At 37.2% G+C, this 22,163-nt stretch overlaps 1 protein-coding gene and 1 non-coding gene across 4 annotated transcripts in view; one reads left to right on the top strand and one right to left on the bottom strand.

Moving 5' to 3' along the window:
* The window catches only part of Asph (aspartate beta-hydroxylase), a 222,989-nt gene extending 201,874 nt beyond the window's left edge, over window positions 1–21,115 (bottom strand). For all 3 annotated transcript variants that reach the window (XM_047553821.1, XM_047553827.1, XM_047553834.1), the window contains exon 1: window positions 20,774–21,115. In XM_047553821.1, the coding sequence (XP_047409777.1) occupies window positions 20,774–20,897 (124 nt within the window). In that variant the 5' untranslated portion in view covers window positions 20,898–21,115. The remainder of the gene's footprint in view (window positions 1–20,773) is intronic.
* Trnad-guc (transfer RNA aspartic acid (anticodon GUC)) lies at window positions 1,817–1,890 on the top strand. Its single transcript has one exon. It is a non-coding gene; the product is annotated as a tRNA-Asp (tRNA).
* Window positions 21,116–22,163: the final 1,048 nt, after the last annotated feature.

The raw sequence follows: 22,163 nt of genomic DNA, 5'->3' as shown, positions 1-22,163 counted from the left end.
AAACTTAACAGGAGTCAGGCATGATGGCTCATGCCTACAATCCCAGCACCTTGGGAGGCTGAGGTAGGACTGAAAATTCTACGTCAGCCTCAGCAACTTTAGCAAGACCCTTATTTCAAAAATAAAATATAAAAAGGGCTGGGGACATGACTTACTAGTGAAGCACCCCTGAGTTTAATCCTCCTTGGGGGTCCCCCCCCAAAAAAAAAAACTTAACAGGATTTCTGTGCTTCACATTCTGAAATGTGACATCTATTTCAGGACTTCGCACAAACGATCAATGGACTTATGAAACACAGCCACTGTCAAGAGCCCCTTGGATGAAACAGTGTTCCAATGAAGAGGAAGGTCTCATAATCAGAGGCCAGAACAAAAGTTAAATGTTTTCAGTGATCTATATCACTAAGAGCAAAAGTTAAGAAACAATAATTTTGAGAAATATTTTCACTAGGTAAAAAACATTCTAAACAGTAATTTTCCCCTCAAATTCAAAAACAAATTCATGTTTTATTGAATTCCCTACTTCCCCAATGTGTTATTTTAAAGTTTTCAAACATATATAAAGAATAAATATAGGTATAATGAAGCACCTATATACTTTACACCTACACACTCGGTTTAGGGGTGAAATATCTTTATTCAAATTTCAAGAGGTTCAGAAGAAAAATAAACAGGGAGTTGTGAGAGACAGAGGATGCAAACACATCCATGTGTTACAAACTGCTGAATCTAACTGAGGAAGATACATTCACTGCACTTTGCTTGCTTGTAACTATCTTGAATTTTTCGAATTAAAAAGTTGGAGAAATACGAGTATCCAGTTCAAAACTCCAGAACAAACAATCTGAAAAGTTAAAAGTTTCCCAGGTTCATTCATGAATGGATTCTGGACAAGTTATTTTTTTAAAGGTGGGGGAAGGGAACTTTTCTCAACTTAACACGTCCTACCTTCAAGTTCTGCTCCCATATTTCCAACTGCCTATAGGACATTCTCAACTTGATTCTCCAATTCAACAAGCAGAATAAATCTAAATCCTCTGCCACATGGAAGTCATTTGAACACTTAAGAGACAGTGATGTTCAGTGGAAGGCCTCTGCTTTCCAGGTCAGTCATGGAAAGGGTTTTCATCCCTCCCTCACATGAGGGTTAGCATACCACCCCGACAGCCCTCATTTGAAAGGCTCTCCATTTCAGTCGGTTCAGCAGGGTCCCCTCCTAAAGCACAAACCCCCCAACTCAAAACCACACTTTCAGATGCAGCCCACCAACGCAATGGGACTACCACCTCCCCTGGTTCTGGTCATGAATGACACCACCTATTAAAGGGGCTCTTTTTGGTCAGCCACATCATGCAAGCAACTTCCTGAGACTGCGATTGCAAAAATGCTTGTGTTTTTTTTTTTTTTTTTTAACTATAAATATCTACTGCCTCAAACCTCTTTTAGCATATCCTCTACAATGCATTTTCTTTGCAAAATTTTGTTAAATTGTTCAAGTTTGTATTCAGAGACTGGACTATTCTTTTGCATAGAATCTCTTTTCCCTCCCAGTACTAGATTTCCCTCGGAGTTTTGTGCCATACATTAGTTTAATAAGCATTAACTTGATAGGTTTCTCTTGAGGTTGAAATCACCCCCTAAGTTGGGAACACAGTTGCACAGTCACCTACACTTGCAACTTGTATATATGATCCATGTTGACCATCTTCAGCTCTAGGGAATTTCTAGAGACACCATTAAATAGTTTGGTTCGGAAAAATGACAAGATTATATTCTGACCAGTCTACAAAGCCTATCAAAATGCATAACTTGGGGCTGGGGATGTAGCTCAGTTGGTAGAGTGCTTGCCTGTCAAGCGCAAGGCCCTGGGTTCAATCCCCAGCACTGCAAAAAAAAAACAGAAAAGAAAATGCATAACTGAATCAGTGTTAAGGAGCCTGCACTTAGCAAATTTGTAGTGTTTCCAGTGTCCGTAGCTTTCTTTTCTAAGCATGTAAAAATAACTTTTACTACTAGAATTTGCCCAGGATTGCCATGAGACATCAGTTTACGGTTGCTCTGAATCTACCTTTCTTCCCTTAATAAAAATGGGACATTTCTCCCTCGAGTGTCTTTGCTACCTCTTCTAATTTTCAGGGATCCCCAAAGGTGAAATATGCAGAAAGCTTTGATTGAAGTTGTGGTTTTGAGACTTTTGGAAAGCCTTAGCCCATACCATGTTCAATTGCATTAAAATCATTGCACAGTTTACTTCTTATTCCCACAAAAGTGTAATACAATTATTTTTGTCCCAACTTGATGATAAGGCATATCTAGCATACATGGAGTATTTTAAAGACAAAAACCACACATGTGGTTTTGACTTTGTGTGCCCCTCTCTATACCTTCAGTCTGTGCTTCTCTTCCCACCTGTACCTAAATCAAAATCAACGTGATGGTCCATATAACCACCATGTTAGGAGATGTTCCTTAACCCTGACTCAATTTTGCTTTAAACCCCCTGCAGGTATGTGAGCCCCAAATGACCTTACTAGCAACAACTCTGAATTCTTCAGGCTTTATATAAGTTACAGACATGTCCAGGCAGAAAACCCAGCCACGTAGTACAGCATAGCCCTAACCAAGCTGCGCCTTTCCCACAGCAGAAGCTAAACAGTTTTAATGCCACCCTGGATAAAAGTTTTGTTTTACACAGAAAGGTTTTAGTCAACATAAAATCCAAATCAACGGCTTGTCATGTAGCTCAGTGGTAGAGCACTTGCCTAGTCGCATGACCTCTGTATTGAATCCCTAATGCCACTAAATAAATAAACTTCAGATTTGCAAAATTATTAGAGGCAAATAAAAATCTTAGGATGGTAAATTACATAGTTCCTCCACACACTTGAATATTCATTCATCCAACAGATCCTCTAAATTCCTACCCTGTGTTACAATAAAGAAGGCAAAAGGCAACTTAACTTACAACCCAGGGAAGAGAAAAGTAAAAAGGTATCCATATTGTCCTCTAGGTCAAGTACTGTATCGGAATAAAAGGGCACAGGGGACAATATGGATGCAAATAATTGCTGGGAATTAAAATCTTTAATTTTAGACATAGAGCATTCTTAGGTACAAACTGTTCTTTACATATATTAAAATGTTCACTTTATCTTCTAATCAAAATTGGCAAATCATAGCCCAAGTCGTCAAAGAGGAAACTGTCATGACTTTCATAAAAGAATTTTAAAAGCCAAAACGGGAAGAAACATTTAACAAATTATCCCACATTGCAGTATTCACATAAGTAATTTTAGCCCCATTCTTGCATCATGTTTAAAAATAAAGTGAGGAGAAAATCTAAATCTTGCAAAATAAGCAGAGCTTTTCTATTTTCACAAAAATACAGAACAAATAAAGAGCCTGCATCTGCCCAACTTTCCTCCCATATGAACTAACTCTGGATGAAAGAAATTTGGGAATGCCTCTTGTGGCAAAGAAACAGCTTCGTATGGATGCAAGTCCCAAAGACTGCTATAGGGAAACTTATAGCATGGTGCCTGAACAGTACCTGACACTTGAGGGACCTGACCTATTTAATTTTCTACACAGATGAAGTATAGATCTTCTCAACACTGCTTCTTTAGTTCTACCACTTATAGGCATCACTAGGACATTTGTCTTAGTGCCCATAACATAAGCCTAAAAGAATCCACCCATGTAACATCACTTTTGAGGACTTTTTATATCCAAGGCAGTACAGAAGACACAAAAGCACAGTTACCCCTTGCCTCAATAGCTGTTTGGGCTTCTACAGAGAAATATTTACCTCTACTTGTTCATTCTAACATTTGAGTACATTTTTTGTGTACTGTACTGAGTACCTACTTTGATACTCAATATTCATATGCTATTGAGCACCTATAATGTCCAGGCAGTCATTTCAGTGCTAGTAATAAAAACAAAACAAAATGTGTTTATCTTGCTCAAACATTAGCAGTGTCGCTCCCAGCTCCAGAAATTACTCTAAACCAGGGTAAGTAAACTACAGCTGACCTTCTGATTTTTTAATATGGCCAAGTGCTCAGCATGATTACATTTATAATGTGGTTTGAAAAGAAATCAAAGAAGAAATTTCATAATGTAAGAAAAACGGTATAAAATGAAATTTTCAGTGCCCATGAAGTTCAATAGGAACACAGTTACATCTGCTGATCCTACTGTCCATAGCAACTCTCAGGCTACAAGAGCAGAGCTGAATAGCTGCAAGAGTGACTGCACAGTCCATGAAGTCAACCCCTGATCTAAACAACCCAGGTATCACTGGGCAGCCCAGTCCAGACAGGCAGGCCTGAGCCAGCATGAACCAACGAGAAGCAAGAAGTCTAGCTCTAAATAAAGAAGAAAAAGAAACACCTTTCCTTCTGCTGAATGTGAACAAGGAAGCATACTTCCACGGTTTATCTTCTGGGATGCACAAGGGGATCCAGCCATGGGGTAAAATAAGAGTGGAAAACCAGAAGGACATGAATCCGTGAAGACAATTTGAGCAAATGATTGTTTCTTAGCGAGCCAGTCCTACCTCTGGCTGTCTTCTTAAATGAAATAAACTTCCTAATTACTGATGTGAGTTCAAGTCTGGTTTTTGTTCCTTACAATCAAGTGGAACTGACAGCTGTTTGTCAATGGTAACATCACCATCACCCCATAAGTAGTAAATATATTTACAAAACTCTCACCCTAAGTCACTTTGCAGTCAATCCTCCTATGATGTCAGTGCTATATGTTTACAATGATAGACAAAGATTTAAAGATGCTTAAAGAGGCTTATGATTACTTAAGGTCAAAAATTAGTAAATGGAAGAGTTAGTTCTTGGATGCAGTTCTGTATGAAGCTATTTTGTTGTCTGATATCATGAATGCCTGGTCGTACTTTGATCAGTTGAAGAAACCATATCACAAGTTCTATAGAAGGACATTGTAAAGGGGAGGGAGGTTTTCAAACTCAGTCTATGGGAAGAGACTGAAGGGAGAATAAAGAAGAACTAACAAAGGAACTTAGTCTTAAAGGACAGATAGGAGTCAGACAAAGAAATGCAAGATCACTGAAGAGCTGTCATAAAGACAAAACAGCAAATAAAAGACCCAGCCTGCAGAGAGGATTTTAGAATGGCTGGGGCATGAAATGGAAACAGGGTAAGGCAGGGGCCAGTAGAGAGAGTAGGAGGAGGAAGATCATGAAAAGCCTCTTTTATCATGCTAAGGAATCTGAACCTAATCTTGAGCACCTTGTGGAACAACTTGAGGTTTCTTTTTAATAAGGAAATGAACAAGATCTTACTTCCAGTTTATAAAGATAGCTATGACTAAAAGATGAAATGGGAACTGTTATGAGTAATCTAAGTAATAAATAATAATGATCCAAAATGTGCAACTAGAATAGCTTTAGAGTCTGATTTGGGATCTGCACTCCAGTTTTGATATTTACTAGTGTCTTGATCTTTCACAAATTAATTTAACCTCTTTCTTCATCTACAAAGAAAAAAAAAAAAACTAGAAAACTACTGAAGAGTCATATAGAAAAACAGAGATAAGTATATAATATCTGACACATTGTTAGCACACAGTAAGTGCTATGTAACTCACTATGTTTTTCTCTATCATTATTGGTACCATTCAAGGTATTGGGAGCCATCAATCAATAATAGTTAAAGTTATGGAAAGCAAATGTCATAGAATTAAAAGAGGACCAAAAAAGGAATCCTGGGAAGGCATTCAGGATTTAAGTAGTATGTAGCCTTTGGTTAGAAAGACCTAAGGAGAAGGAAGAAGAAAAGGAGCCCACACTACTGACTGTAATATTTGGATGGGTACAGTATACACACGGGGGAGGGGGAGAAAGGTCCTGAAGGTTTCGTTTTGGTTTTCATTAAATGAAAAAGACCATAGCTAGGGGTGCATATGCTGTAGGAAGTGATGGAGGAGGAAGAGATTCCCAGAATATAATTGCTATCTAAAGGTCTGTGAGAAAACAGCAGTCTAGTCTACTGAGGACACCAATAGAGTCCCAGGTCTCATACCTCATAGGTGGATGGGGACCAAAGGACCCCAACAGTAGTGACTACCAAAATGGCAAATATTATCTGTGCTGTAAGTCATCCCCACTCACGCACCACACTCCCAAGCTTCCTCCTTGGTTTAAAGAAAGAAAAGGGGTTTTACTGTACTACATATTAAAGATGTAATTGCTATATAAACTCAGTTATTGGGTATTTTCACATTCAAATTAGAGCAATCTTTCTCCAAGATTCTCAGTGTACTGGCTTTCATAGACACCATGGCTCCTAGATTCTACCTAACTGTTAGGGGGATAATCAGCCTCATGTCAGCTGGTCCCCAATGTCATACAACTCCCAGGCTAAATCCCACCCATCATGTGACTGATGAGGGAGGCTGAAGGATGTCCTCTGATTTCTGTGCAAAATCAGAGGGAGTCACCTGCCAAAATTAAAGGCAATAGTAAGGTCTTGGCTCAAAGAGTTTGAAATTTGAAATAGCTGGTATTGAAAACATGGGTAAATATAAACTGGAGAACACAGAAAAGCTGGAAAGGACTGGTGAAAGACCACCCGAGGCAGTGGGTCTTAAACACAGTTCACAGTTTATTTCCAGCTCTTTCAAATAAACAAACTAGCAAACTGTGCTCTCTTGTTCAATCTTATACCCTTACTCATGCACCTTAAATGTCTTACTGATCACAAGAGAATTCTAAAAATTAGTCTGATGACTTATTAACACAAATTCTGCATTACTTCTAGAAGAAAACAATAAAATAAACACAAGTTGCTTAAGACATCTGTACCTTTATATACAGTAATTTCATCTTTAAAATATTCTACCTCTGTAATCTTACAGAGCGAGCATGCAATGAAATACTTGGCTATGTTTGGCATAAACATCTATTAATATCTCCACAGCAGCAAAGGAACTGGTCAGTAATTGTGACTTGGATCTGTGCCAGGCACCCTAGGCCTCTCTTTGCACTGGTTACAAATAGACTGATGGGCCAAAAACCACAAAATAATCAAATAAACCTTAAAGTTCAAAGATAAGCACTATGTTTTGTTCATGAAGAAGTTTGTTCAATTTTGAACACAGTCATGTACCTGGTGCTAATCATTACCATTTGAAGAGGAAGGAGGATTCCATATTGAGTTAATCAAACCAAATGACCAATATAAAATGGCTTACTATTTAGTGATTTTTAAAAGTAGCTTTATTTTGTTACAAGGTAATACAGGCACGTGATAGCTATATTCTGCTTACAAGAGGTTCAGCTAAAACCACAAACCTTTTGCCAGAATGTTTTGAAACTTCAAAGACAGAACCTTTAGAAAATAACTCACTCAAAAGCACCTACAAAGAAAGAGAAACTGAACTTGGTGAACCAGAATCAAGAAGAAACCAAATTTAAATAATCCTATACCGTTTAAAAAACAAAGCCATTTCCCTTTATGCCTATTTGCAATGCCCTGTGCAAGATAAACCAACAAAAAGGTTCAAATGAGTCTATTCAATGACTAATTCTATACAAACCATGCTAAAGAACAGAAAATGAGGAAACACTCTCAAATTCATGTATGTGTCTAGGATAACTTTGAAAAGAAAATGAGGAAGAAAATTTTGGGTCAATTTTACTCATAGATTTATTAACAAAACTAAACCAATAATATTGAAATATATATGTATAATTACCCAGATAAGATTTTTCCCTAGAAATGTATGGGTAGTTTTAAACTAAAACACTTGTGATGATAACTTACCAGTGAAAGTACAAAACTAGAAAATATATATATTTAAATATATATATGTATGTATTTTTTTCCCATAGATGCTGAGAAAACACTCAGTACCAATCATAATTACTAGTAAGGGAAGGGTGAAATGGAAGAAAGGGGAAGAGGAAGAGGAATGAAAAAGAGGAAAAGAAAAGAAGGAAGAATATTGCAGAACTACATCCAGCATGAACAAAGACACAGAATACTAGCAAATAAAGAAATGTATATAAGGATAATTCAGCTTGACCACGTGGAATGACAATAAAGAAAAAGTATCTGACAAATTTCTTAAACTAGAAATATAAAGAATTTCCCCCAAACTGATAAAAAGTATCTGTAAAACATGCAGAGCTGATATTCTACTTGCTTGAACAGTCAGAAAGTCTGTTGGCATCAATCCTATTCCATGGTACAGTAAGGCAAGAAAAGACTGGAGAAGAAAGAAGTTAGGCAGTTCCCATTTAAGGGTGACAGGACATTTACATAAAAAAATCCCAAATACATTAAAGAGGTTTTTAAAAAAACTCCTAGAATTTTAAAAATTAATTTATCAGCTTCATGTTCATATACTGGTACCATTCAATGTCAAAGTGAAAATTTTAAAAACACCATTTACATTAGCATTTAAAAACTTAAAATATTTAGAAAAATATTAACAAAAAAATGTGTAAGAGTTCCATACCAAAAACTACAAGTCAAGGCAAAAGGAAATTTAAGACCTACATAAATGATGAGCTATACCACTGTTAGGAATGGAAGACTCAGTGAGATGCTAATTTTCCCAAACTTAGGTCTATAGGTTCAAAGTAATTCTTATGATAAACACCAGCATGCTTCATTCCTTTTTTTTTTTGGGGGGGGGGGTGATAACAGATTGAAGTTAGGGGCAATCAACCACGAAATCACATCCCCAGACCTTTTTTGTATTTTATTTAGAGACAGGGGCTCACTGAGTTGCTTAGTGCCTTGCTTTTGCTGGGGCTGGCTTTGAACTCAAGATCCTCCTGCCTCAGCCTCCTAAGCCGCTGGGATTACAGGTATGCACCACCATGCCCAGTCTAGCGTGCTTCATTATGTAAAAACTTACTCTAAAATGTGTATGCATGGATATACAAAGGAACTAGAATATTCTTAAAAGGAAAACAAATTTGGAAACTGTACACTATGTGGTTTTAATAGTTACTATATAGCTAGAGTATTCAAGACTGTGTCATACAAACTTAAAGAAAATAGACAATACAAAAAAAAGAATAAACAAACCAGAAATAGACCTACACTTGCACTTTCGTTTGCTTTATGATAAACACACCAAAAGCAATCAATAATGGAAGCAAAGTCTTTTCAACAAATGTACCAGAACTCCTAGACAGCTATAGAGAAAAAACATAAACCTAATTCTAAATTAAACTGAGGAAGATAACAGACCTAGTCATAAAAACTAAACCTAAGAAACTGCTAGAAGAAAATAGAACAGGATAGCTTTGTGTCTTGGGAATAAGAAAAGTTTCTTAGGACAGGGAGAGTAAAATCAGAAAAGAAGAACAGAATGTCAGCACTACAAATACTTGCTCTTCAAAAATACTATTCAGGGGCTGGGCTTGTGGCTCAGTGGTAGAGCCACTCACCTGGCATGCGTGAAGCCCTGGGTTTGATCCTCAGCACCACATAAAAATAAAAATAAAGGTATTGTGTCCACCTACAACTAAAAAAAAAATATTTAAAAAAATACTATTCAGAAAACCAAAAGGTAAATTAACTGGGAGAAGTATTTGCAATATTGGAAAGAACTTCCATTCAAACACATAAAGACACAAGGCAAAAAATAAATAAGTAAAAAATGGGCAAAAGAGCTACACAGAAACATTCCAAAAAAAGATAATGTGTATAATAAGCCTAAGAAAAAGTCTTGACATCACTAGTAATCATGGAAAGGCAACTGTAAACTATAATGAGAAGACACTGCATACCCAACAGAGCAGCTAAAAATTTAAAAACTGACAGCACCAAATGATGATACATATGCAAAACAAGTAGAATTCCCACACACTGTCAGTGGGAGTGTAAAATATACTGTACAACTGCTCTACAAAACAGTTTGACAGTCTTTTAATAAAACTAAACATACACCTACCTTATATCTCAGCAATTCTTTTCTTGTATTTGTTCAAGAAAATGAAGCCATATGTCTAAAAAAAAAAAGGCAGGAGTCGGAGGAGGGACTTCTATAATAGTCATAAAATTTTCTTCATAACAGTCCAAAGCTAGGAATAGGTCGGGTGTCCAACAACACAGGAACAGATAAACAAATTGTGCCATACTCGCACTGTGGAATACTTCTCAGAAATAAAAAGAATGAAGTACTTATGTGAGCAGCAGCCTTGATGAACCTCAAAATCATGAGGTGGAGTGAAAGAAGCCCTTACACAAAACATACCTGCAAAATGAATTCTAGAACAGACGGCGCTAATATGTGGTGGAAAACTTCAAAAGAATGGGAAAACTTCAAAGAATGGATGGCATCTGATGGCAGAGAGGGGTGACAAGACACAGGTTTGAGATTGAACTATTCTCTACTTAATAAGATGTTGAGTTATACTGGTAGGTATATTTACAAAAACTCCTCAAATCATATAGTAAAAGTTGTGCAATTCACCATATGAAAATATTACCTCAGAGGGCAAAAAAAGAAGCAATGTTGAGCTCTACTCAATGGCAGGCACAAATGTTTAGGAAAGTGAGGTATACTTATGTTTACAACTTACTTTGAAATGCATACAAGAAAAGGATTCATCAATGGCTATGACATGAAGCAAATATATTAAAATATTAGCAGCTATCGAATCTAGGCAAGGGAGACTTAAACTTAGGTGCATATCTTAAATTTTTTACAATAAAATGATGGTTAAAAGAACTATCAAAATGAATGAGCCAGGCGTGGTGGTGCACATCTGTAATTCCAGCGACTAGGGAGGCTGAGGCAAGAGGACAAGTTCAAAGCCAGCCTTAGCAACTTAGCGAGGCCCTGTCTCAAAATAAAAAAATAAAAATAAAAAGGGCTCAGGATATGGCTCAGTGGTTAAGTGTCCTTGGGTTCAATCCTTCATACCAAAAAAGAAAAAAAAAAAAAAATGACTCTGGATAACCTAAAAATTAATTATAAGACTTGAATAAAAAATACTATGCTCATGTATAAGAAAACTCAAGATCATAAATATGTATTTGTCCCACTTATTCTATAAATTCAACAAATCCCAGTCAAAATTCTGAAATATGTTTCATGAAACTTACTTAAGAAGCATATTCTAAAATGTAAAGATAGTTAAGAAAGGTCCAAAAACAGCAAGGGCAATGGTGGAAAAGACAAGGTAGAGGGTATGTCCTATCAGAAGTGAATGTACTACAATGCTACAAAAAGCAATTCCAGGGGATATTGCTCCTCCATACCTGTCTATATACACAGTGCTTCCCCCATCTATACACACAAAGTACACCTAGACTAGAGATGATACTTCAGATTCTGTAGAAAGAAGGTACATCTCTAGTTCAGCAAAATCTTCTTATCCATTCCTTTAAAAATATTTGAATTAGATCTCTACCCAAAATATATTTAAAAAAAAAATCTACACTTATAGGGTAGAGCTCTAAATGCAAAAAAAGCAAAATTTCAAATCTTTTAGGAGAAAATAAAAGAATACTTTATGACATGTTACAAAAGACATCTTATTTAAAACACAAAGACACAAACAACAAAGCAGAAAATAGAAAAGATTCTACTCAATATATCATAATCATAAAGTCTATTCAACAAAACAGAAAATGACAATGTGGATACTAACAGGCTGGGAGAAGTCCTTTACCATACAAAATATCAAAAGTTTCAGGATTTAGAAAGAGAATTTTCAAATCAATATGAAAAATATAAAACAAACTGAAGAAAAAGAAAAGGAGGCAATATACATGAACAGGAAATTCATAAAAGAGGAAACAAATGATTAATGTCACTAGTAATCAGCAAAATGAACATATAAACAAAGAAAGACTACTTCACATCCACTATACTTGCAAATATTAAACATTACCAAGGGCAGCTTTACAAAAGGAGATCATATTCATTGTAAGTAGGTGTGGGAATTGACGACAACTTTGGTTAACCGGAAAAAAAAAAAAAAAAAAAAAAAAAAACAAGGCAATAACTATTTAAGCTTAATATGTGTGTTCTCTATGACCCAACAATCCCAATCCAAGATTATACCCTAGAAAAACATGCAGATACATACACAAGGTGATAGATAGGTGGAAAAGCAGATCAGCATTTGAAAGAAAGCAAGGAAATAAAGTGGTCCTAGTAGAGAAATTTAATAAAAAGTGACATATTTACACACTGAAAGACTACACATGTGAAAATAAAGAACCAAAGTTTGGCAGGATCTCAGATGGTGTCTGACTACTTAGTACACCAAGTAGAACCTGTTATGGTTTTGATCTAGAAGTCCACCCTGAAAAGCTCATGTGTTAGGTGATATGGCAATGTCACATGTGAAAAAACTAGAATATGAGTGCTATAACCTCATTAGTGTACGAATCCACTGGAAGAATTCATATTTGAATGACTGCTGGATGGTAATTACAGGCAGGCAGGGCATGGCTGGAGGAAGCAGGTCACTGAGGGCGTGCCTTTGTGGACTATACTTGTTTCTATTCCTTATATTTTCTTTCTGCTTTTTGGCTGCCATGAGTTGAGCAAATTTTCTCTGCCACCCTCTTCCACCATGACCTCCTGTCTCAGCTCAGCTTGACCATGGACTGAACCTAAGAAACTGCAGCTCTGAAATAAACTTTTCTTTGTCTACATTGTTCCTGTCAGGTATTTTGGTCACCGTGATAAAAAGGTAATAAACACAGAGCATAGTCACAAAACTTTTACCACATGCTAAATAAGTATATGTGTATTTCTGTACATAGAAGATAGATACACTTCCTAAGTAGTTTTCATATATAACACAAAATATGTTTACAAGTATGGACACCTGACATGTAACATGCAACATAATATTATGGATGTATATTTCTGTGCATTGGCATGATATAAAGAAATAGGTAAGAGTAATTACAAGAACAGTTAGAACAGGATATCACAGAATAAATTGCATGAATGTGGTCAAGTCTTATTTCTTCACCTGTATTATGAATACATGGGTGTTCACTACATTACTCTTTATACCTATCTGTAGGCGTTAAATACATAAAATTCCAAACAGATGCAATTTTAACAAGCAGCACATAAATACTTTTATTTTAGAAGAGAGAGAGATGCAAGGTTTTTTTTTAACCAAAAACCAAGCCCTTGAAACAATTCACAACTCAGTAGAAAACATCTTGCTCGAAATCATTTGATACAGGAACAAAAAGGTAACATTAAATGACTAATATTCTTTTGACAAATATTTCCCACAGATTTGTATGTCAACATAAGAAAAATAATTGCTACTAAATAAAATTAACATGTGAACCTAAGACCAAAGAGGTTTTCCAGTATACTATTCTAGAATAACCAAAATTAAAAGCAGCCTCTGAAAAGTAGAAAAACTATGTATATCAGCAGCACAGTAAACAAGAAATAGAAGTAAGACAGGACAAAATAACAAAATGGCCATGACTCTATACAATGGCAGCGTAGAAATAACTGTCAAGCCAATGTTAAACAAGAGAAAGGCAGTTACAACAATGATAGCTGTGGAATAAAATCATTTTATCAAACAATACTCTCTCACTTTAAGTTAGGACTGATTCTTTCTGGCTTCCACACAGAATGAGTCACTGGGTTAAATCTGTGGGCACACATGTAGGAGAGAAGTGCTGGTATTTCTCCAAGTTCAGTAATAGCTTTTTCCACTACCAGGGCTGTCCTTGGAAATCCTGCCATAACTGGACAATGGCCCACTTCCCCCCATTTAATTCACTAACCCTCTCTGCTTTGAAGCAAGTGCAACTATGTATGGCAGGTGAAGAAATTCACAAGACTGGGCAAGTCAACTCTACCTTACAGGGGACCAAAGAATAATCCAGATACTTCAGATCTTTTGCAACATATTTTAAAAATGATTAACAGACCAAGCTCAAATTTCTGTCAAGTCTCATGGGTCATCTATACCAAATTTGTCCATAGACATCATCAATCTGATCAGAACTACATAGCATTCAGTGATTTGCCATTAAAACAGACTACATTAGCCAAGGGTAATCAAGACACATCCCTGAAAAAAAATATCAAGTGCAGATTGAATGGCTGAAGCACCCTCTTATCTGAGGAAGAAAAGATAAAATTAAACTGTAATCTTGATTCCCAGCAATATTTAGAACAAAGAAGAAAAGTTAAAGCACTGTATGTCAGAAAACACCCCTACAGCGGGACATAGGGAAGAAAAGTAAGAAAAAAGGAACATCTTGAATTTCTATTCTTATAACAGAAATGGCCAGAACTGCAGAATGGAACCAGACATGCATTCACTGAAAGACATTTACCCAAACATGTATGCAGTGCTAAGCATCTGGATGCTGTGGTGGTAGAAGTAAGAGCCAGCTGGGCAACTCCAGGTCTCCCAGCTGGCTGGAGCTTTCCCTCAAAGATTCATATAACTTGTAAAAGGGTTCTATTTGCATATGTCTTTTTAACTGAATTTATTTTCAATGGACACATAAAAAAATATACATACTAACGGAGTACCATGTGATATATCAATACACGTATATACTGTGTAATATTTAAACATATCCATTTCCTAAGCATTTATTATTTGTAATGAAAATTTTCAATTATTTTTCCTTCTATCAATTTGAAATACACAGTACACTACTGTCATTTAGTCACCCCACTGTGCAATAGCACACCAGAATCTGTTGCTCCCATCTAACTCTACATATGAGGTTTTATTAAAGGAAGACTACCTGAAAATACTTTGTACCTCAGTAAAAAATAAAACTACTTACAGGAAATGCAGAATTACTGTACTTTAAATGCAAACTAAGTTGCACATTTTCATGTTTTATGTGTAACTGTAGCTAGAGTACCATCAAAAGATTAAATTGTATCTGTACTCCAGGAAGACACAGTAATTACAAATCTTTCAAAGATTAGCTGGCAAATTAGCAACTTAAAGGTGGATATGCAAATGGAATATCGATACAAACACACCAAGTGGTACTCAAAGCCACAATATACATGCTACCTCAAAAGCATCCATTTTATTTGAAACATACATGCTACACAATTTTTTATTTTTTAACATTAAACCACAGAATTTCAAGCATGCAATGACCTTCTTGGATCTACCCACACTTTCATTCATATTCTCCAACTCTCTTACCATCAGAAGTAGTTTAATGGAAACAGAAGCAAAAACTGTAAAATTGGTCTTAGCTGTCACAACTCAAAAGAAAACAGAGAATAGTCTTCCTGTTTGAGGTCATTAAGATTACAGATGTTGAGGGACCTGCCACTTGGTTCTTAAATAAATAAGAATCCAAATCATTAAAAGCTTTCTTCCAAAAGGCATTGCCTTTCTGCAGAAGGGTGGGTTTTGTTTGCTTGTTTCTGTTGGAATCAGAGAGCACAGGAGTTCTGTTTGATGCTAACTGAAAATCTGATAGATAGCTCACATGATCTACCCATATTACTTTGGTTGTAATTAGCTAACAATAGAAACCTCATATGTTCATTTTCTAATAATCTATGAGACAGATGATTTTAACCCAAGACTAAAATATATAATTTTTTTCCTTTTACTTCCCCACACAGATTGATTTTCTTGATCTTCTCAAAAGGTGTTCAAGAACTATCTCAGAACATTTTTTGTTAAGACTGGTTTTACATGATCTGGTCAGGATAGACAAATGCTGTTAACTAAACAAACAAATAAAAAATAGCATACAATTCTTGTAATAGTCAAATTATGGCCTTCGTATCTTTTCATCCTAGTGGATGATTAAGCAGCTGCCACTAACTGATAGCCTCTGCTTAAAGGAAGGGAATTTCACCAGGCCTCTTCTCTCACCAGGTTAGGGGAGACAGAATGTAAACAGCAGTATATTGTATATATTAGTTAGTCAATAATCTTAAAAACAGTGAAATTAGAAAGAAAAAAGAAAAAAACACTTTCAGTATGTTTCTGGAAGACCAAAAATCCACCAAATATATCTTACAGATAGCATATAATATATCTTACAGATAGCATATGATTACATTTAATTCTAAATAAGATAAGCCTAAATAAGACTGCTTGGGACAAATTCTTACTACTAAATTTCATAGTGTGCCCTTCAACAAATGAATGGAGAAAGAAAATGGATACATACGATGGAATAATACTCAGTCATAAAAAATAATGGCTTTATGACATTTGCCAATAAATGGATGGATCTGCGAACTATCATGCTAAGTGAAATAAGCCAATTCCCAAAAACCAAAAGGTCAAATGTTCTCTCTGATAAGTGAATGCTAACAAGGTAAGTGGATGCTAACACACAATGGGGAGAGGGTTTAGAGGAAAAAGAGAAGTTCATTGGATTAGACAAAGGGGAATGAAAGGATAGCAGTGGGGTTAGGAATAGGAAAAACCGTGGAATGAATCTGACACAAGTTTCCTATGTACATATATGAAGTCACCACAATGAATCTCCACATCACATACAACCACAAGACTGTGATCCAAATTAGAATAAGATATACTCCATGTGTATATAAATATATCGAAATGTACTCTACTGTCATATATATCTGCAAAGACAACAATGACAATAAAATACTGGTTTGAGCATCATTTTTACTGTTATCTTTAAGAAAGGCTTTTCTTTAGTTGTGAAAATTTCTTTAAAATGCCCATGAATAGATTGCAAATGTGCTTTCTTATAGCCATTGCTCAGCATTACTCAATTAAGATTAATTTACACGATGTAAACAAGCATCTATGTTTTATACTTCTTATATTTCTGGGGATTATTAAAGACACGGATTGTGGTAAGGGAATGCTAACGCCTTTACTAGCATGCTCACTGTGGAAGAATGTCAAAAATTCTCTTCTGTTACAAATATCAAAGATTTTAGATTTTTCTGATTTTTCTCTTTTTTATATGTTGTACTTATTTTGAAATTGTTCACTAAAATGTTGTTTTTAACCACCATCTACATTTGTTTCTAAATATAGTTTTAAAATTATTATCCATTAAAGTATTACAAAAATTATAGCAAAATAAGTAAAAAAATAAATAAAATTGTCCTTGTCAAGTCTTTTGGTCACAGGGGCAAAAAACAAACAACAACAACAAAAAAATCTGACTAAAACATTCAACAAGGAGGCCAACCCCCAAAAAACAGAAAATATTCATGGCAGAAGAATGGATAGCTTAACAGTCATTAAGTTTCTATTTTGCTTTGAAGCTAGCAATGGATGTGTACTTTGGGTTTCCTTGTATGGTTTCATGAATTAACTATCATCATCAACTATCCTGCAGCTTCTGTTTTTCAAATTATGCTTGTCAATAATGTGATGAGACAGATTATAAATAGAAAGATAGGGACAGATGATAATTTACTACCTAAAGTGCCTTTTGAAAGAAGTGACTTGCGTCTGGACTTTTAAGTACTGATTTAAAACAAAAAGGAAAGATTTAACTCTTCTAAAAACTATCTTAAGAGAATTAATCACCAGTTTAAGACTTTTTAAGTAATTATTCATCAGTAATTTTAAGTATAGGATGATTAAATAATAATAATTTTAAAAACCTAATTGCTATTATATAACCTGAAGCCTCAAATTGGAAGGGGAAAGGAGTTTCATAGCGACACCTACCGGTAAAGTGTAAGAACTTCAGGATACTTGATCAAAATAAACAGGCAGATGGAAAGCAAGCTACAAGCTACAGAAAAGGAGTGGGAGAGACGCGACAGGGAAAAGTTAAACAGACAAAAATCATTACACATGAGCACCACAAAATAAGCCCGAGGACTTCATGATCATCCTTCACCAAATATTTTTCAAACAAGAAATCTGAAAGAGGCTTCTCCTGACCTCAATGAGCCATTCAGTTCAAATTTTATACACATGCTAAAGATAAGATGTCCAATTCATTCATGTTTCTTTTGTAAACACAAAGCTGGAAAAGGTGAAATTAAACTCTGGTGAATCATATTTCAAGTAAGTTAAATAAAATCAGAGGCAGATATCTTTCCCTCAAATGTACACTTCAAGGACTGGGTCCTTTTCTCCCCATACATTTACATAAAAATCTAAGAAATATTAATGTTTCATGTGACCAATATCACCATTATTCAGACTCTCAATGGAAAACATCTCAAAAAACTTTCTATTTGAACCCACTCTCAGACTTAAGATATTAATACATGCTATTTCAAACATAATTTTAGTCAAAAGAAATTTAACTAGCAGCTAACAGGCACCCTTTTCTTCAAAAACCAAATGTAATATGCCAGGGAGAAAGTGAGAAGGAAACTTGATAAACTAGTTCAAATTCCAATTCCTATAAGACCTTACATATTAGAGAACCTAAAATTTAAATAGCAAGGTGCAAAGAATAACAATATATGGATCCTAGTCTTGGGTCCTCCAGTAACAAGCTGGGTTTCCATGAACTGAACAACTTTCAGTGAACTAGACAACTTCAATGAGCATTAATTTTCTCATCTACACAATTAGAACAAGGAACTAAACTGGGCCTCATGGTAATGTCATTGCTAAAAATTCTACAGCTTCTATTGATTTCCCAAGCATCAAGGAATAGTTTGCACATCAATGGTCATACCTCAATGACCAGATAAACACAGGAATGAAAGAAAAGTTAGCTTTATCTTTCAGGTATATCTTGCTATTAGGAAAAAAAAAAAAAAAAAAAAAAAGGAATACAAATAGACTCACACTTTCACACTGAAGTGTTAACGGTTGATGTCAATTAAAAGAATCCTGGTTTCCATCCCTAGTGTCTTCTACCTCATATAGTCAAAACTCAGTATTTAATGAAAAAACAGGTTACAGAAAAAGAAAATGCATTATGCAATATGCAGAACTTCAATACAAATTCTTGAGTCTTTTTTTTTTTTTTTTTGGTAACACGTATTTCCTCCTTTCTGTATTCCTTTTTACATGCTATGTCTCATGACAATTATGAATTAAATATGAGAAATAACTCAAAGACTGTAGATCCTCAAGTATACAAAGAGATTGCTCTAAAATGCCTAAATTAAGTTAGAATAAGTTAATTTAGATCTGTGCATTTCCTATACTACCAGCTGACTTAAAATGGTCCAATTATTTATCAGGTAGGGGTGGGAATATCATGCACACTTCCCAATACTAATTCTTACCAATAACAGGCCTATTAACGTGGCTTCCTTAGATGCAATCAGTCCTCTACTCAAAAGTGCAAAGAATGAAATGGGACGAAGGAACACTGGAGTTGTAGCTCAGGGGTACAGTCTTTGACTAGCATTCTCAAGGTCTGGGTTCCAGCCCAGTACCTCAAAAAAAAAAAAAAAAAAAAAAGGAAAAAATATATATTTCATATGTAAATAGCAAAACAAAAATAACATTAAAGTCTTCATCAGCTTTCTCTGCTTGGTGCCTAAGCAGCACAATGGACTTACTTAGAAATGTTCAAAGTGTATCCCCAGTCACCAGAGGCAATTAATCTATCCCTCTGCATGTTTGACATTTAAGGACAAGTGAACAATGAACACAAATTTTATTTATGTCAAAGGTGAATTAATTAATATACTGGCTTTAACCTTCAAGCTGCATGTATCTCTTCCATTTAGAATGCAAATATTCTCAGAAAGGTAAATGTGTGCAATAGATTTAACTGCACTACTTCTATCATTCAAATTCATTCATTCATTCATTTGTTCATTCACTAATGGAATAAATATTATGAGACAGGACCACTCTGGGAGTTGGGGATAAGGAATGAACAAAAGGAAAGAGTGAAACAAAAACAATACACATGAAAATAAACCATGAGAGCTGTGAAAGAAACAGTTCTTTGAAATATAACTATAGCTATTTGATTTATTTTCTTGACATATACTAATGCATTGTAAGAGGATCTCAGCACAGACGCTATATCATTTCAAGTGAAGTTTACACATTCAATACATATGTGTATTCCAGTTTCAATATCCTAAATATGAGTCAAACGAAACATAAAAGAAACAGAACCACTGAAACCTGAGACGAAACAGATTTAAAACATCTGTTTTCTCTCTTTGCTGGGTAAGCACATGGAGGAGAAAGGTGAATATTCAATGGACGTTTTTTAAGAAAAAAGGAGGAGAATAAAAAAAGCTCATCCAGTATTTTATGCCATTCCTTTATATTTTAAAGGTGAGTGCAACTCATGTTAAGAAAACTACATGAAACTATTAAGAATAATGTCTGAATATTCAAATCACTCCCAACCCCGCCCCCCCATCCCTCGCCTGTGAACACTCTTAAACACTGGTGCTTTTAAACACCGGTGATATGGCAGGAACTTACTTTCCCTGACTTGGGATCATTTTCAAACTCCCAAAAATATACACGGCAAAGATAATAGGTTCTCTTACTCCCATCTTCGAATTCCACCTAAACCCAAGACAAAGTAGGTCGGCAATCTCCATCGAGGTTGCACCCCGCAGATCAGGAAACTGCCAGGAAGGGTATCCCGGGAGCGACCAACCCCAGGGCGCGAACCCCATTCCGCCTGGTCCCTCTGCCTTCCCTTTCGCCAGGCCCGGCGAGCGCGGCCTCCGCCCCGCGCGCCTACAGGAGGAGCGACGCTGGGGATGGAGGACGCTCGGCGGGACCTAGGGGAGATGAACCCGCAACACCCGCTGCTGCTGCAGCCGCCCGGGTTCCCACTCCGACGTCCCGCTCAAGCCCCCCGGACCCCCTGCCTGCAGGGACTCTGACCTCTCCGAGTCCCGGGGCTGCTGCTGCTGCCGCCGCTGCTGCCTGTGCTGGAGCTGCCGCTACCGGAGCCGCTGGTGCTACTGCTGTTTCCTCCTCCGCCTTTTGCATTCTTGCGTGGGGCCATCACGCACTCCACAGGGGCTGCCAAGGACCTGGCGGCTTCTTCAGTGCGCAAGGGACGCAGGGGGCGCGGGAGCAGCAGACGGGGTCAGACGCAGGAGCAGGTCTGGGCCCCGGCTGCAGCAGCACTACCTCTGCCTCGGCACCGCCAGCCGAGCCTGCGAGGACTTTCCCCCGCGTGCAGGCTGCGCGCGCCCGGGCCTGGCGTGCGCCGAACCTGTGACTCCCTCCCCTGGCGAGAGCGCGCGGCTCGCCCACCCCTAGGCCACGCCCCTGCCCGGTCTCGCCACACCCGTAGAAAGATGAGTGACGCGGAGACAAGCCAATGGTAACGGACACTATGAAGCGGGCGGTACCTTATTGTGCTTCCCCCCTCCCTCTGCAGACTTAGGGCAGTTCTGGCGCGTAGCAGCCGCCTCTCAGCGCGAGTCGCTTTCGGCTTTCCAGCCTGTCTTGGTACTTTGGAACGTGGCAAACGTGGAAGCCAACAGGGCTCTCGCGAGCGTTGGAGGACCCCGCTGGATCGGGCTGAGGTGGGGCGCGGGGGGCGGGACAGAGGACACGTGGGCCGCGCCCGGGAGAAGCGCACCGCCTCTTGGTCTGTCACTGGGGGTTTTGTTCCCGTACCCCTTCCCTATGCAGACACCGAGAGTACCGTAATCCGTCTTCCTGCGAAAGGAATGCCCGTTTCTTGTCAGTCTTAAGACATTTCTGAAATGGTGACACTGGGACCAATTCAATGCGTACACCACAGTTATTGACCCGTCAGCATTAAAACCGGGATCTACTTCATTTGTGCCATCAGTATTGTTAGAGAATCTTAAGACATAAAAATGTAAATTGACACAAAGGTCATTTTTCTCACCCTGGACAGCACCCTTTATTTGAAATCTCCCTCTGCCAGTCTAAGGCCTACAATCAACTTTCCTGGATGTCCCCTGTCATGGGTCCCCTTCTGTGTACTCACAGAATGCTTTGACTGGTGCAACCTTAGAATTAGGAACTGAATTTAAAATGTTGGCACGTGGATGAACCAGACAAGGACTTTTCAGAGTTGTCTTCATCGTCTTTGTGTCACAAATTGCTAACATCAAGACCAGTAATAAGCGAGAAATATTTGGTAATTTGATACATTCTTATTAACATCCAGAGGCCTTCCCCCAATTCGGACCATGTTCCGGAGCATTCTCTAGAAGTGTCTCCCTGGAGGACCCAGGAACCATAACATGATTTTAATGGGGAAGAATGGGAGGACGGGTGAGCTTGGCTA

This window comes from Sciurus carolinensis, chromosome 1 (genome assembly GCF_902686445.1).
Source record: "Sciurus carolinensis chromosome 1, mSciCar1.2, whole genome shotgun sequence".
Lineage (NCBI taxonomy): Eukaryota > Metazoa > Chordata > Mammalia > Rodentia > Sciuridae > Sciurus > Sciurus carolinensis.
The sequence above is the reverse complement of the archived record's forward strand: the minus strand, read 5'-3'. Positions and strand labels throughout refer to the sequence as shown.